General features: G+C 38.9%; 1 protein-coding gene across 1 annotated transcript in view; it reads right to left on the bottom strand.

Annotated features, from left to right (window-relative positions):
* JAK1 (Janus kinase 1) overlaps positions 1-18,373 on the bottom strand; it is a 113,945-nt gene that overhangs the window by 33,657 nt on the left and 61,915 nt on the right. The window contains exons 4-6 of the mRNA XM_039838457.1: positions 10,319-10,400; positions 7,678-7,876; positions 4,072-4,195 (exon numbers count right to left, since the gene is read on the bottom strand). Of these exons, the coding sequence (XP_039694391.1) occupies positions 4,072-4,195; positions 7,678-7,876; positions 10,319-10,324 (329 nt within the window). The 5' untranslated portion in view covers positions 10,325-10,400. The remainder of the gene's footprint in view (positions 1-4,071; positions 4,196-7,677; positions 7,877-10,318; positions 10,401-18,373) is intronic.

Here is an 18,373-nt window from a genome sequence, read left to right on the forward strand (position 1 = left end):
GCAGACAAATAATTTGCCTGCTTAGTACTTGATTGTTCATAATGTCCTTTTCTTTTCATTCCTACAAGTATTCTGTGAAAAGCGTGGTCTTTGACTCAGAGAGATAAAGTGACTTCCTTATGATCGCAAAGATAGATCCTCTGACTTTTCACTACACCTTCCTAAATAGGAAAACACTGTTGACTAGAAGTAGCCCACCAACTCCCTTTACCTTTAATAATGCCATCCTGCCTTGAATCCAAGACCTATTTTATTCACATTTTAACATTTCTGAAATCTAGTTTCATCATACAGCCAAGATGTACAATTAATATGGCAGTTTCCTATTTCCCAGACTGCTGTTATTAAATTGATGGTTTATCTTACAATAAAGTTTTAAAATAGAAGAAATACATGAACATTATTACTATAAGCATTAGCTTGCAGTGTTATGAATGCATAATAAGCACTTTATATTTATATATGTTATTTAACCCTTGCAGCAACTATACAAGGTAGATTTCATTGTTTCTATTTTACAGATGAGGAAATCAAAAGGTGAACTAAGACTACGAGCCTGTTCTCTTAACTGCCACTCTCCTCTGCATTTGCAAGAGAAACACAGTAAGCTCCGAAATGTGTGAAAGTGACTGAGCCAAGCTGATCCAGGCCATCTCTAGACTCAGCTGGTGCCTGGGTCTCTCTCCCTTGACATGTTCATGGGCTGATGAAAAACAATCACAGCATGGAGAAACAACAAATAAAATTTCCTCCCAAAAAACAGCTGCAATTAAACTCAGACACACCTGTCATGGAGCATACATGCAGCATAAACCTCAGCTACAGGACTGTCATTTCACCCACTAACGTGGCAGGGCATCGGGCACTGGTAACAGTAGAAGCCTGAGGCTGATAAAAAGGCTGGCATTCATGCTGTCCCCAGGCTGGGGAGTCTGCTCTCCAAGGGCAGAAGGGAACACAAGCCCAGAGGACTTAACTGGGATCAGCTCTCCAGAGCAGGCAGAAAGTAAAAGGTGAACCAGCTCCACCAACTGAGCAGATACAGGGAAATCTGACATTGGGACAGAAAAAATAAAGGGACAAGGACATGGCCAACTCCTCTGACAGCCAAGGAAACCCCAAAATGGAGCATTCACATCATTCATACAATAACTAGAGATCTACTAGAAGTTCTTGGTGCCTGCCTGGAAGGCGATAGGTGAAAGGGTCTAAACAGGATGAAGACAGGACAGGTAAATTCTGTCTGACAGTAAAGGAAGATGGTGATAAGAAAATGAGAATTATGTACAATATGGTAGGTTACCTGGGTTAATGGGGGAAAGGAAGGAGGAGGCTGTCTGAAAGAGAAGCCCTGAAGACAGATTTTCCCTGAATGAGTCCAAGCCATGGTCCCCTTCTTCGACATCCCGCTGAGTCTCTATAAGATAAAGAGTCCTTGGACCTGGCAGAGCCAAGGGCCCAACATACTCCCTCTGGGCAGAATGCAATCTTCATTCTGAACAAGGACATTCTTCAAGGCTGCTATGTGAGCCCTCTGGGACTGGCTTTGGCTTTGGCTTTGGCAAGATGTTCAAAAAGGACTAGGCTGAGGAAATCAAAGATAACGTGGAGTTTTTCCACTTCACTAAAGGTGGAAGGGAGCCTAAAACAAGGCTGGATCACTAGAAATTGCCTATAGTCAAAAGTTGACACCTTTCCATCTAATAAGATGACAAAACAAAAAGAACAAAACAAAAAAACTTTAAAGGGATGATGGCCAAAATTAAAATCTTCCTAATTTTGTCTCAATAAGACAAAACTGGAAGCTACATTGAAAAGATTCTACACTCCATTTTAAAATTAATTATGAAGATGTTCATCAAACTTGAGGCAAACGCTAATTCCTAATATTAACATGCTAATGGAAAAAAAATAAAGAATGACATAAATAAATGTAGTTTGATAGCCGCCTAAATTCCTTTTCAGAATGATGTGGATGAATAATGCAGAAAGGAGAGAGAAAGAGATAGACAGATTAGACAGACATCAATCAGATATATGTCTTCCCTGCACATTTCTGAGAAAATTATATTAGAGATAACTGCATAATTCTAAGTTTAGGTACAGGTATTATATATAACAAATTCTCTTTAGGTTTCTATAGAACTTTACTAATGGATATGAAATTCATTTGGATGAAAAAATATTTTTATTAAAAAGGAATAAAGAATATGCTAGTTTTATATTAACATATATTATAAAACAATAACTATCGAAATCATTATCTAAAAACAGAAAACTTAAAGTACAAGAGTATTTCCCAAAATAGAGCTGGGATTCCACTGAAATAGCCACCAACATTTATTTTGATATTACACCTTCTTTAGTGGTGAGATAACGAGGTTTCAGATTTTTTGTAGTTTGTTGTAATGCAAATGTTTTTAGCTTAGGGTGAGATCTTCTCTTCCAAGTTCAAAGAGCCTGTGGTAACAAAGCAATATCCTGTTGAAGCAGCAATGTCAGGTACAAAGTCAAGGTGCCAAAAATGAAGCAGCAATGCACTTCCTGGCCCCTAACAGAATGGGGAGCAGGCAGACATTTTTAATAGCAAGGCATTCACACCACCAACATGTCTCAAAAAGGGCGCTGTGCTAACAAGACAATTCACTAGTTGTGTGACTTTGGAAAACTCACTTCTCTTTTTAGACATCAGTGTCTAAAATATTGGAAGAGCTGAATTAGGGAAGCTCAGGTTTCTTCCCAGTCCCAAATTTTACCATTCTAACCAAAGTGGAGATTCCTAGCCAAGTGGAAGAACCAAAAGGGAAAGAACCAGAATTCAGTGACATGTCCCCTTCCTAGACGGGGAGCTGCAAATACACGTTTGAAGGCTGGATCACACAGCCGACCACCAGGCCACAGAAAGCAAGATGACACTTTGAAAAACAAATCCAAATATAGTCGGAAAGCTCAGCTGGGCGGAGTGAATGCTTCCCTAAATCTGGGGTGTGAAATCTCACACATGGCACACACCTCTCCTAAGGTGAGACCTTGGGTGAGTACAAAAAGAAGAGAAAAAGTCAGCCCTATGTGATTATCCAAAAAGTAGATCTGGTTCATCATCTGCTGAGAAAAACATTCAGACCATTCTAGAACGTTAACAACTCTACTGACTCCCAAAGGAAATGGCAGCTAAGATATGTGGAGAGCCTCCAAGATCTCCCAAGGGCTTTTCCAGCATGTCCCTGCATTGCATCAGCACCTGAACTAACCTACTGATTTAATCACATCCATGTAAGTTAAGATCCTTTTCAAAAAGTATTCATCCTATTTTTAAGCTCCTTTGTTAAACACACGCTAACTTGTGCTGAACTACGTTCAATTCAGGTACAAAGCAAATATGCTTATAAACTCAAGAGACTACAACGGCAATGAAGTACTGACTGTCTATGCCACCCTGGGAGACTGTGTGACATTTAACCAAGCCTACAATATGGGAGAAAAGGCAAATACCCATCAGAAGGAAAATCACAGCCCCACTAAACAAAATCCTTCAAAACATCCACCCCCTGAGAGCAAGACCGACCTAGGATTTCTAGGATATCACTTCAGGCAGTGTTTCTCAATCTCTTTAGCTGCACCTTTTAGTAAGAAATATATTTTATTATATGATAACCTAGTACATATATTATCTCAAACAAAACTTTTCAAAGACAATATTCTTAGGATATGTATATATGCTGATATTACCTATTCTTGCCTCTGTCTTTTTTAAAAAAATTCTGGTCACAAGTCACTAAATTAAATTCATAACCATGACTCACCTCACCATTTGAAAAACTCTGCTATAGTATGCTAATTCAATTCGAAATACCCTCTGCATCATAATGAGTTCTCTTCTATAATTTGGCAGAGGCCAGTGATCAAATTCATCTTGAACTGTATTTCAAATACTGAAGAAGTTCTTTCTCATACTGAGCAAATACAAAACTTATAAATTACAAAAATGACTACAATCCTTCTTGGTAAGTGAGTCAGGGCTCCAGGCTAATCCCTCCTGCATTAGAAGGCCAGGCGGGCAGGCACCCATACCTCATCCGATAGTGGAGCCGAAGCGATGTCTTATCGTCGACAGTGATGGTGCGATTTGGGGCATACCAGAGCTTGGTGTTCTCATCATACAAGGCAAAAAGGTTGTGACACAGAGGAGAGATACCTGGGGAAAAGTAAAGAATACACCAGAAAGGTGAAGACAGATACATTTGGCCATCTGTTTCCAATGTATGACATATGCAAAGGTAAGAAATTCTCTCATCCAAAAAAAATCTAGGTCACGTTCATATCCTCTTAGGGCAAATATGACTTCCAATCATGTTCAATCAGACAGTTTGAATCATAAAAATTAAGAACTATGGCTCCCTAGGAATATACACTATAGCTCCTGGCAAACCAGATTAAAAACATTTTAAAATGAATGTCTCATAATATTTCTCACTACAGTGTCTATGACAGAGTCTTACCAAATCGCGCTTTAAAAAAAAAAAAAAAGGTCATCTGAAGTTGCTGGATCCCACCTGATATTTACCTTGTTAACCACAGTCAGAAACATTTTGGAGTTTGAGAAGTCCCCAATCTGTCTCCTACAGAAACCGTTTAAACAATTCTAACATACTGCAATTATACATTAAACATGCAAAGAAGTTCCTGGCAATAGTACATAAAATCGTGTTAGAATAAATAACCAAATTGTGTTAGAATAAATAACCAAAGTGTCAGTGATTAAAATCTATTACCATTAATAATAAATACACTTCTTGAGTACTCTGTAGAGTTAGCATAAATATTTTTTATTAGTAGCCAACTAACGAGAAAATATATGCTTAACAAAGGTGGTCCAAATTGGGCTTCCCCACCCCACCAACTGCCTCCTTCGATTCGAGAATGATCAAAAAGATAAGGGAGATTATGAAGTCAGGAAAGCACCATTTCACTCACTTCTGAGCCCATGATTAAAATTATACAGATATGCAATCTAAAAACAGGTGAGAAAAGGAGGAAAATGACTGCAAATAATCCATACTGACTGACATTTTCATGTGCGGCTAGGTCTCAAACTGAGATACAGTAAACTTAACTGAAAAACATATGAGAATATGAAGTAACTGGTACTTGTTTCCCAACTTAGGCATTCAGAGTGAGAGTGACATTGACAGGAACTCTCTCCAATGAACACACTGAGTTAAGAAGTTACAAATGCCTTGGCGTCTCGATGCCTCTGCTGAATGCCTCAATGCCTGCCTTTAAAGATATCTGGGAATTACCCCTTTAGAAGTTAACTCCTCCTTCTATCATAAAGATCGAGCTAAACTTCAAAACAGCATTATTTCTTGGGAACAATGGCAAGTGGCTTTTGGTTCCAGTATTATTAGGACTATGTTTCTGCCATATTACAGTTTTTCAATAATAAATCGGCCTTTGTGGACTCTCCTGGAAACCTAGCCTTTCTTTATGCGTATCCGTATCTGAATGTGCACTGACATACACATCTGAAGCATAACTGATTTATAATCATGGATCTGTTTGTAACTCCATCACAGATCTGATTCTAACAATATTAGTACTTATACACAGAAAGATCAAACATATCTTTTTATATAAAAGTGTGGAATAATAACAACAATACTAACATTTACTGTGGGCTAAGTGTCAGGCATCAGGCATCTAACACACTCTTAATTTTTTTATCATTAAATTCTAACGCCTAGTGAGGTAAGTATTATTTTTGCCATTTTATAGATGAAGAAATGGCCTCCCAAGACAGTCTGATCTAAGGTTACTCAGCTAATAAGATGCAGAGCTGGGATTCAAACCAAGATAGAGCTACCAAGGAGGTGAAGTAATGAGAGCTAAAAATACAAAAATTTGCCATATAATAGTAAGAAAACAGGGAAGAAAATAATACTGCCCCCAAACCTCACTTACTATAAAATAATAATAATGAGAGCTACAAAAATATATGGCACTCCATATTCACATATTTTTAAAATTAAAAAAATTTTGCAACTTTCTCCTGGATTGGTTACAAAAGAGATCATTTACGCTCTACAAACTGGGCTTGAAAACTGAGGCCCCAAAGCGACTGACTCTGAGCCCAGAAAGAGAGGAGACCCAGTGGCTGTGGCTGTCTTCAGACTCACAGACTCTCTGCTCTCATCTCCTTTAGCAGCAGTTCCCTGATCTCTCATTAACTGCAGCCCAACGATTCTGCACAAATGATCCTTGCTAACAAACTGAGATTTATACCTGCTATGCTTTACAGCAAGAAGCTTGGCTAAGACAACAAACAATATAAACAAAATCTCAAGAGAAGAGAGAAAAGAACAACGCCTTTTGAAAATACTTTAGAAGCATCAATTTACATCTACTTGTTTTGCTAATTACAAATATTTTTAAAGGTGATATACTTTGCTATGTAGTTACAATAACTTTAGAACATTAATGCATTTCCCCCTAATAATCTATAGCTCAGCCAACTTTATCTAGTGTTGTTTAGTTAGTAAAGATCTACTATACTCTTCCTTATAGCACTTATCTCTCTTTTATTGGAACTCTGATATTTAAAGCATTTTAGTCAGAAAGATATATATCGAAAAGAAAATGGGTTTTCTAGATAAGCTGTATTATAAACAAGGTGGATGATTCTTGAAATAACCATACTATCCCCACAGAGCTGTTCTAAGGACTAAAGATGATATAAATAAAACATGTCTGACTGTCTGAAATCACAGCCAGTTACTTCATCATCATAAAATGAGTTGATTAAAAAAAAAAAAAACACAAAAAACAGCTTTATTGAGAAGTAATACATATACCATAAAATCTACTCATTTCAAGGGTACAATTCAATGAATCTTAGTATATTTATAGAGTTGTACAACCATCACTAGGATCTAAGTGGATTAGATCTATAAGTTTCTATGATTTAACTGTCATTTAAATGTAGGTAGGCAAAAACTACCAATGACCTCAGATTTCAAGAGGCTTCTTTTTGTTAAGTCAGTTTGGTTTACACCTTTCAAGGGCAATCAGCAACTTTAATAAAACAAGCTTTACTTTAAAAAAATGGATTGTGCTGTGCACAACCTCACTGTCCTTTTCACAATTTGACAATCTGACCAACCCGCAAACACTCAGTTTCTCACTTCAACTCAGCATCACATGGGTGGGTGGAAGCTGAGGGGAGGAAGCAGGTCATAGAAACAGAAGAATGGACTGCACCTTTCAAAAGAAATTTTGAGCAATTATTAAAATTACATGCCACTTAATGAGCATGTAATTTTGTGCTAGGTGTTTTGCTCATTTAGTGCTGATTTTATTCCAATTTCACAGATGGGGGTGGTGGGAAATAAAAACTGAGCCTCCACAGAAGGCAAGCATCATTCCTTAGTATCCCACATTCATTAATGACAGAGCAAGAATAAGCCACTTTGCGATAAAGTGAAACTCTCAAACCATTGGCCTAAGGTTAAATGCAAGTAAGTAGCAGAGACAGGGCAGAACCCCTGACTCCCAGAGCCCACACCTCCTTCCACTCAGGAGAGCTACCAGGGGCAGAGTTACCCAGATGTGCTTCTGGGATGGTGTGCCACCAAAACCTGCCATGGGCCCTGGGCCCTGGGCGCTGCTGCCAGTACTCACAGCATTCCTGTGCCGCCCGGATGCATAGCTCCTCTGCAGTGTACTCTCCACTGCCCAGCCGGAGGGGCTCCCTATCCGACAGATAGAAGAGCACTTCCACCCCTGGCTCAGGGGCTTCCAGATTCACCTCGGTCTTCTTGGAGCTCCGCATTTTAGCACAGAAAGCCATGGCATTGCAGTCCTCTTTTATATTTAGATACTGTAAGAAAAATGAGACTGTGGTCATTCCATGTGCTAAAAGTTCCGGTGGTAAAAGAGAGTGCTATGAAGATAAACAAGCAGAAATATGTGGTATTTCTGCTCCTTCCCTCCCTGAAAGTCAAATGCATGCATCAGAGTTTACGAGAGGTGAAACTATGGAAAATAATCAATTATGCATTCTAATTAATTAATTATGGTCAGACCATAGTCTCAAAACTCAGAATAATTTTAGACATGGCTCAAATTTATTTTTCTCTTTGCACACAAGTCGTAATTGAAAATGTGGTTCATTCTGGAACCACTAATAGTTAATATTACTAATACTGCTGCTACTTCTACTGGAATCATTTAACTTTTGAATACACCTATGGCATGAATTACACTGTTTTTTAATTTTATGTCTATCCTCCACTAAACTGCAAGCTCAGTGAGGGCAGTAACCTGGGGCTGGCTCTAATGTAATGCACACAAAATGACTAGCAATTCATGTTCATAAGCCACAAGGAAGGCTCAAAAAAATTAATTAGTGGAGCCAGGTCACCATCACCCCATGGGCAGGCAGGAGGATGGGCAGCACATTGTGGTAGCAGAGTAAGGGCAAGAAGCCTTGCTTTGAAAAGGTCAGAACCCTCTGCTGACAAGCCTTGCAAATAAGTCATTCATGTGAGCTCCCTCAAAAGGGAGGACAACTAGGATCAAAGAGCCAACCCCAGCAACTTAGTCTTGGGCAAGGCCAGAAAGGAGAGGGGAACAAGGGAAAGCCCTATATATTCTTTCTTCTCCTCACCCCAATACCAATGACTTATAAACTAATTTCCCTGACCCCAAGGTTCCTAACTTTCCTCCTGCCTACCAAGCCAACTTTCACTTAGTCCCCAAAGTAATGTCTCCGTAACACAAATCAGATTCTCCAAAAGCTCCCCACTAATCTACAGACCAATCTCAGACTCCTAACAGAGGTCCTCCGTCACCTAAGCCAGCTAGCCTCACGAGTCTCAGCTTCTATCACCCCCAGCCTCTTACTTCCTGCTTCAAACCAACAAAGCTACCATCTTCTTATTACCTGCCCTACCCTCCCACCCCCCTACCCCCTCCACACTGCCCAACCCCCCAATGCTGTTTTTCTCACCGTCCTGCCCTTGCTCATGCTGATTCCTCTATTAGGAATACCTTTCCACCTCAACCGCTTCAGGGCAAACTTCAAGTTTCTTTAAAACTCAGCTAGACATTACCTCCTCCAGGAAGCTGCCTCTGAACCTCAATCTTATTTCCTAAAACAGATGCCCTTTCCCAGACTCACCATATTGCACTAACTACACGGAATTACGAAGCCTAGTCATGTGCTTGTTTCTCTCTCACTCGCATGCGCAGTCACTTCCCTTAAAACAAGGACTGTGTCATTCATCTCTGTATCCCAAGTACCTAGCACAGAGCCTTACGTGCTTGCAGAATGACCCAAGGAAGTCCTCAAAACTAGAAAAGTTATATAAGGTGGACAATAGTCACAGCTCTCTTCACTAAATTCATGTGCTTGGTCTATGAGCTGCCCTGATGAGGTAAGAAGATAGTTACAAGAGGGACATGAACCAAATATGCCTCAAGGCTACAAACTGAGAGGCATTTAATTTTACTTGTTTAACCTCTAAAATAAACCTGAAAACAGACTCTTCCAGAAATCAGGCTGAAGGACTAAAGTTCATAACTTACTTTGAGGTTCAGATCAACTGTTAAGCAAGAAAGTTCTAAAACTCAACGATGAGCCCCCAAATCCACCCCATAATGACAAGTAGAGGTGGAAAACAGAGTAACTAAAGTTTGCTTCATAATGTAAGATAAACCTTCGTTTTTGAGATTCTATATAGACATGGCAGGGGAAGAATTCAACGCCAATGTTACATCTTTTCACTCTAAGAAGATAATCGGGCAAGTATACATAATCATATATGGACAAGGTGTGGCACTATTTGAAATGAAAAACAAAAATACAACCAACAATGTCCAATAGGAAAGGACTCATTAAACAAAATAAGCAACGGTAACACAAAGGAATACTATGCAGCTGTTTAAAAAGTTGAAGCTCATAAAGCTGTATGAACCAACATCAAAAGATGTATAGACATACTACAAAGTAAAAAAAAAAGCATAATATGTATATTATCATTCTTTTGGTCATATAAGCTGGAAAAACATACAATAAATTGTTTAAAATGGTAACTATCTAGGAGGGATTACAAAGGAATTTAACTTTTACTTTGTACTTCATATACTTTTATACTTGAGATTTTTTTTTTTTTTAAACAACACACTCGACATTTGGAATGAACAAAATTAAAATACTGATATCTAAGAACTAAAGGATATAGTACAGGTTCAAGATCAGTTTCATTATTCTTTTTTAAAGCTATTTTTTTTGTCTTTTTTCATATACAAATGTACATACCTGCATTTATTCGGCTGTCCAATATCCCCCAAAAGCAGACTAGATTTTCTTCTCTACTTTCCAAATTCCATTCAGAGCTGAGCTAAAGACAAAGATAAATAAGTAAATCAGCTGCGGAGGCAATTGCATGAGAAAATAAGAGGACACTTTCATTAAGGAAGCAGCCCAAATCATAAGCAGGCAGGAAAAAGCATTTGGGAGGAAGAAAAAAGGAAAAAAAAAAAAAATTGAGGAGGACAGAGAGGCATCTTAGGGTGTAAATATCAAAGAAGATATTATTCTCGCTGCTTCAAAAAAGGAAGCCAGGGACTTCTGCTTCCTGGTGTAGAGAGCCCTGTCTAGTGTAAGTGAAGACTGCTTACCTTTTCCGTTAACAACCTCTCTCCTGGGGCTATGAACAATAGTTTAGGAGGCCCAAAGATGTGCACTTTCACTTCCTATTTCCATTTCCTTTAGAATTACCCTTCTCCCAATGCAGTCTGTCCTTTGTCTCATTTTAACAGTGAAACAACAACACATGGTATAGTGAAAGGGGGGAAGGCCTGGGAATAAATCTGACAGATAATGCTTTCAGTTCACTAAATATTTTTAAAGCCATTCTTAGTTGAAAACTTAGGTAGCAACTAAAGCTCCCCTGATCCCCAAAACTCCCCCAAAGCCTACTGAATATGAATACCAGCTTGGTTATAGAGAATTTCAGTACCTGGTCCCATCCTCACCACCACCACACAAACACACACACACACACACACACACACGCACACACACACCTCTGTGTTGTTTTAAGAACTTTCCTTGGTGTTTCTCACAAATTCTCTTAAGAGTAAAATCAAATTACTTTTGCAAATAATGAGCAGCCACCCTTAGTAATTTGAAAGTGGTTTCCAAGTTAATATAGATTATTGATTCAGTTTTCTGTCAGTCATTCAACACATTTTATCAGAATCCACCTTTAGGAAGAGTCCCAGGCATTACATGGCAGAAGCGGAGGGGGCCTGGAGAAAAGGACATGGGGATAAGTTACCTCTGAGGCTGCAAGGCCAGCAATTCCCATAGGACCTTAAAATCCACAGATGAAAACATAAAAGCAATCTAAAATCAGTGTGTCACAATGTCATCTCCTGTACCTCTGGCTAACTCTGGGGACTAACACTGAAGAAGGCTAATTTGGGAAGGCTTTCTACAGTGGATGAGATTTAAGCAAAAGTAACGATAGGAGGCCAGGCAGGGGACACAAGTATGAATTTTAATGTAAGAACTTTGATTTGGCTATTTTGACATGGACAGTTATAACAAGATTCAAAAACAAATTATTATATTTTCAGCTTTTAAAATTTTAATATAATCAATTGTTTGAATTTTGTGACTAGGTACCCTGCCCTGCATCAAAACAGCAATCTGAAATTACCTACATGCTAATAATGCCTTGCTTCAGCTCAGAAGCAAGGTTTCAAATGTCACATTTAGGAAGTTCATTCAACAAGTATATTTGATCAGTTCTACATGCTAAAAACTGGGCTATATCAGGAGACCACAATGAAGAACAAGAGTAATATGGTTCCTGCTTACATTGAGCTTATAGTCTACAGGACCAATGGAATCAAACGAAAATGCACAGAAATGGGTAATTATAAAGAGCTTAAAATGCCCTGAAGGCAAAAGAGAGCATATATAATAACAGGAATGTGATCTACCAGGGGGCTCAAGAGGAAAGTAATACTGACCTGAGACATAATAAATATCTGGGGAGGTGGGGAGAAAGTAGTCTGGGTGAAGGATCAGCATGTGCGGAGGCCCTATAGACAGAAGGAGCTAGTCTGGTCTCTCCAGCTGCATATACAGAGAAATCCCTCCAATACACCTTTTTAAACCTGAACAAAGAACAGCACTACCCGATTATCAGTATGTCTGGGGCCTTTCTACCTCAGGTTTCCGCAACATACCACTATATTCTACTGTCGAGGATGCATGAAAATTGACCGGATGAGTTCCATGCTTTAGAGCATTAAGAAGCCTGCCCCAAACCAGGAAAGAGTCATATACTCAGAGACTTTTAGAGCAGGAAGAAATTTACAAGTTCAACCAGTCTCAGGTTCTTTAAGAAGAGCTACAGCGTAAACCTCTTGAGAACTCACAAAGCATTTTAATATGCACCATCAGATTACATGTTACTTGAATTTAGGAGTTGTGGGGTTGCTCTGAGCCTCACGTAAGATCTGAAAAATCACTAAGATTCTTCTAGAACTAGGATTCTATGAAAACCTGTAATCCAGGAGAGGTTGGTTTTTCCATTATTCTTTTTCCACTGCAAGCAACATTATACTGAAATCACACTGTACCTAATTTCCAAACTGACCTCCAGTATTACTGGGTAGAACAATAAAATGTATCAATTTGTGATGCTTAGCCTAGAGATTAAACTCTGAGAAAACAAGATCCACAACAGAATTTCTAGACAATATGCCATTTACTATGTTTTTATATGCTGATTCAATAACAACAAAATTCCTATTCTCAGAAAACTGATATTCTAATGATAAAAGTTTTAAAACGTCTACACAGCGCTTAAAAGATATGTTAGAGACCATCCTAAGCACTAAACCTAGGACTGCTGCTCAATTTATTTGAAATGACAACTGTCCTCATTCAGGATGACAAGCAGTTTTTGGTGCTACAGCATTTATGTAATGGCTTCATTCAAATAACACTTCTTTCCAAATAAACCAAACAATATGCTCCAGCTATTTATTTTTAGAACAGGTAGGAAAAAAGAAAGATCAGTTTATAAGTACTTTGAATAATTCCAAGAAATCAATTCAAGATACAAAAAGAAAATCTTTAATGCTAGAAAAACTGACCAGTAGGAATCAAAAGATACCCTTTAAAAATAACGTGATTCACTAGGTTCCATTCCCAACTCAAGTGAATACAATGAAGCTCAGAAAATGAGAAAGATAAAAGTGAGAAATCAAAAGCTTTTTGATAATAGCAGTGAATTCTTCCACCTAATTTACTCATAAATTTTCAAGGACTTGAAAGAAAATGCTTTTCTTTCCATGATAGAGGATTCCTCTTGTGGCTGCATCCTGTAGATGCTACTTTTCACGGGGAAAAAAATCAGGGACATTTTGTATATCTTCAATTTTTTTTTTTTTTTTAGTTTATAAAAGTCTTATGCAAGAGACAAGCCTATCTGATGCTTTCTAAATGAGGGAAAGGTAACAAAAACAAAACACAATTATATGAGCCTAAACAGGACTAACTACAAGAGATGGAATATCACAACTATTTTCCAAGATGCAAACTTCCAAAACTCTGTGTCTGAAGATACTGAAACCCTCTTTCAAGGACATCTTTTGAAATACAGGTATCTGTATGAGGAAGAATATACAATTAAATTTTGAATAGTGGACAAAAGAGATATAAAAACAGAACATGTTAATATTCACAAATATAATCTTCAGAACATGACTGCTTTTGGTCAAAGGCCACTGCCAAATTCAGAAATAGATAGAAATAGACTGGATGGTGGTTAAAATCAATGACGAGAATCAAATTAAAATGCTTTGGTTATTTGATTATTTTTACTGAAGAAACTATTATACCTCCGGTGTGCCTTAAACTCATTTCCTGTTTAGAAAAAAAAGTGCAGTTCACTGCCAGCGTTAATTTAATTTTACATAATCACGCTCTTTGAGGCTGAAACAAATCTGACCGGTTTTCAATGTGAAAATAAAATATAAAAATTTATTGGAGTTATTTCTAAACAGAACTTGTCTCTAATCCTAATGTAACAGAAACATATACATAAATCAGATTCATCGAAAGAATTTTCGGCTAATGACCGAGAAAGATGTTAACATCACGCGTAGGAATGCTATGCTTTCTAGGATTTGACATTTTCAGCGATCAAGAATTACTATATTTTGAAAATGGAAATACCTACCTCTACTGAAAACAGAATACTATAAATAGAATGATGTCATTTGTTTCCAAAGACTATCAATATGCTAGAGCAGCAGTCCCCAACCTTTTTGGCACCAGGGATCGGTGCTCCTATGAGAATCTAATGCCTGATGACCTGAGGTGGAGCTGAGGCGGTGATGCTACTGCGGAGCGGCTGCAAATACAGATGAAGCTTCACTTGCTCACCCGCCCCTCACCTCCTGCTGTGCTGCTCAGTTCCTAACACATCACAGACCGGACCAGTTTGCAGCCTGGGACCAGGGGACCCCTGGATTAGAGCGATGCAAAAAAAATTATAATAAAAGCAAGATATTTCATGGCAAACTTTGGGGTAAGTTTAGGACTGTAATCCACGACTTATCTTGGGGAAATGCTGCAGCTGCAAGTGCTGCCGGCAAATATTCTCAGGGCAAATAGGAACTAGGTTAAAGGAATCAAAGTTTTTGATTTCTGAAGTAGAAAATATAAATAAAATGTTTATGAATTAAGGTATGAACCCAGAAAAAAAAAATGGAAAAAAATGTAATTAGAAAATGTCCTGAAATCAACTGTTTAATACTTTAAGAAATTTTAAGACTAACAATATTAAACCTTAAAAAACTATTTCAGCAGGCGCTAGTCTTAAGACTGGTAAGGAAACTTAATACAAGAATACAAGCTCCAAGAAGGCGGGGGTTATCATCTCTTGTTTAGCACTTTATCACCAGCACATATTAGGTAATCAATAAATAAACAGTTGTTAAATGAAGGTGACAAACTAAGCAACATACGCAATGAAAAATCAGAGTACTCTAGGGTGTGTGGGTCCTTAATAACTCAACATATAACTAGCAAGTTCGACCTTGAGCAAGTTATTTTAATCTCTGAGCCTCAGTTTCCCCGTCCATTAATCTGAGAGGAAAAATCCTGTCAAAAGGGTCAGTATAAGGATCAAAAAGCTCTTTCAAAAAGTCCTCATCAAGCTCCTACAATGCCTTTTTCAAATGAGGCCATAAGATGTGAAAGCGCTTAGAAAGGTGTTATGCACTAAAGCAGTATAATGTAGGCTTTATGGCAGAGGACTAAAGTGGGCTGTGAGCTTGCTTAGAAGAACAAAAGAATAAATAGAGATTCTGAGCAAAAGCCAAGTCACAAATCAAACTCCCGTTTCATAAACTCAGATGACACAGAAGAGCAGTTAAGAGTATGAGCTGGCATCATTCTGACCTGGGTTTGAATCCTGCCTTTCCCACCTACTAGCTATTGGACTCTTAGGCAAATTACTTAACATCCCTAAACCTGAATATTCTCAGCTATAAATGGACAGATGAAAATAGTGTATATCTCATAGAGCTGTTAAGCGTTAAGTGAGTTAATGCAAATAAAGTGCCTAACAATGGAATTTAGCAGGCAGTAAGCATTCAGATTTTTGCCATAATTTCTGTTAAATTGATTACAGTTTGACAGCATACAGTTCCAGTCAAGGAGAAGGAATTCCAACATATACAGCTCACACATGCAGTTAGGCACTTGCACTTGATTCCCTTAAAAAGCAGGAAAGGTTTTAGGCCAGTCAGTGGGAGTGGAGTGCCAGAAGTCAAAGACATGACTCCTGACTCCAAGGATCATGCTTTCTCCATAAGAGGGGAAAAACCTGCTTTAAGATGCACCCATCACCAACACCACTGTCTTTGCTAGCCGCCCCCCTTTTTTTTGTACTTCTGATAGTCTAACATCTACCTAGGAGACTGATCTCATTCCAAGACCCTTCCCTTCAGAGACTGAAAGAACTGTAATTTAAAAAAAATCATTGGAGAGATAAAAAAAAAAAAAATGGCGTAGATGATAGAGGCTCTGTTTATCCCTCTGGCAACCAAATCAAAGTTGTGACGGAAACAAAGAGTAGCAGTAAGGAAATATCACCTGAGATTTAGAGGAACAAGCCATACAACTCGGGAGAAGTCCAAGAAAACACCATGCAATGGCAGAAGCGAGGATGCAGGCTGCCCAGTCCCTAGCGGCTGAGTGAGACAGAGGCAGCGGCAGATGCCTCTTAAAGGGGCCACATCCATGAGTGGATTTTTGCGGTGACGAACCTGGTCGCTGAGCACCAGTGACGATTTGGCTGCACTCAGGCGGCACCAGGGACTTACAGGGAGACATTGTTGGAGTGAGGGCTGAGGTGAGATTCACTCTGTTACACAAGTGCCGGGGTATCCACTGTTCCCTGTTGAGCCCTCCCCAACTATCAGTGCGCTGAACACAGCGTCGCCATAGCCCTGACATCATCAAACTGGATAACAGGGGTCGCTGTGCCCAGGATTCCCTGAAACCCCACCTCCCCCAACTCGCGGCCCCATCCAAGCCACATCCAGGTGTATCCTCAGCTAGTCGAGTGCTTCTTGCTGAGACTCACACTGGAGGCAGCCTCGGTTTCTGGTGTGGCCTTTTGAGGCACCTATTGCTTATCTATAACATCTGTGGATTGCTTTCTGAATCTTAACAGGTGGCCCCGGAGGGGTAGAGGCTTGGGCTAAGTTTGGCCTGCAGCCGAACCCCTCTCAGGACTGTGCCACGGGACACCTGCTTCACAAATCCACACTAATAAGACCGGGAGACTTAGGAGCTTTGCCTAGTACATAGAAACAAACACGGAAAGGTGGCCAAAATGGGAAGACAAAGAAGCAGAAGCCATATGAGGGAACAGAACAGAGACCCAGATATAATGGAGTCGAGTAATCTAACAGATGCAGAGTTCAAAACACTGGTTATAAAGATGCTCAATGAACTTTTGGGACATGTAGATAAATTCGGTGAGAACTTCAACAAAGATAAAAAACATAAAAATGGAAATTATAAAGGGGATGCAGTCTGAAATGAACACATTATCTGAGATGAGAAGTATGTTAAATGGAATAAACAAAGGAATAAACAAAATGAATAAAGAAGAGGATCAAATGCCCTATCTAGAGGACAGGAAAGCCAATCAGGACACTCAATCAGAATGGCAAGAAAAAGATGCCAAAACTATAAAGATAATTTAAGAAGGATATGGGACACTATTAAAGCTCCAAATATTTGTCTGATCGAAGTAACTGAAAAAAATCAAGATGTTGAACAGCTGTTTGAAGAAATAATGATGGAAAACTTCCCTAACCTGGTGAAGGAAATGGACATAAAACCCCAGGAAGCTCAGAAAATTTCAAAAATCAGGGATCCAAAGAGGCCTACAGCAAGACACATCATAATTAAAATGCCAAAGGTTAAATACAAAGAAAGAATATTAAAAGCAGCAAGAGAAAAACAAATAATTACTTATAAGGGAACACCCATAAGAATGGCAGCTGATTTCTCAAAAGAAACTATGCAGGACAGAAGGGCTTGGCAAAAAATATTCGACATAATGAACACCCAGGATATACAACCAAGAATAATTTATCCAGCAAAGCTAACTAAAAGATAGAGTGGCTGATAGGATAAAAAAAAACAAGACCCCTACATATGAAAAGGAAGGAGATGGAAAAAGATATTGCTTTGATGGAACTAGAAGGTTTTTAAGTCAGACAGAGAAAGATAAACACATATGATTTCACTTATATGTGGAATCTAAGGAATAAAAAGAACAAACTAATCAAAAACAGACTCACAAATATAGTAGACAATTTAGTGTCAGACAGAGAGGAGGAGGGTTTAGGGGGCTGGGAGAATGGGGTGAAGGGCTAAAGAAGTACAAATTAGTAGCTGATGGATGGTCCCAGGAATGGAGAGCAAGGCACAGAGAATGCAGTTAGCATTAATACGTTGGCTAGGTGGAGGGTCAGGGTAGGGAGGGAGCAATTGGGGGGATCATTTTATGAACTATATAGATGTCTAACCAATGTACTTTATACATGAAACTAAATTAAAAAATAATTTTAAAAAAAATCATTAAAGTGCCCAGCCTTGCCTGCATTCCAGCCCACAACTAACACACTGCTCTGGCACCACTATTGCAGGTGGGGAGGAAAGTTCTGGTGGCCCCTGGCACAGACTCCCCCCACCCCCATGTGGGCACGGAACCTTTTAGAGGCCTAACGTACACACCAAAACAGGGAAAGCATCTTTGCTTCC

The sequence above is a fragment of the Pteropus medius genome, unplaced genomic scaffold, assembly GCF_902729225.1.
Source record: "Pteropus medius unplaced genomic scaffold, Ma_sr-lr_union100, whole genome shotgun sequence".
Taxonomy (NCBI): domain Eukaryota; kingdom Metazoa; phylum Chordata; class Mammalia; order Chiroptera; family Pteropodidae; genus Pteropus; species Pteropus medius.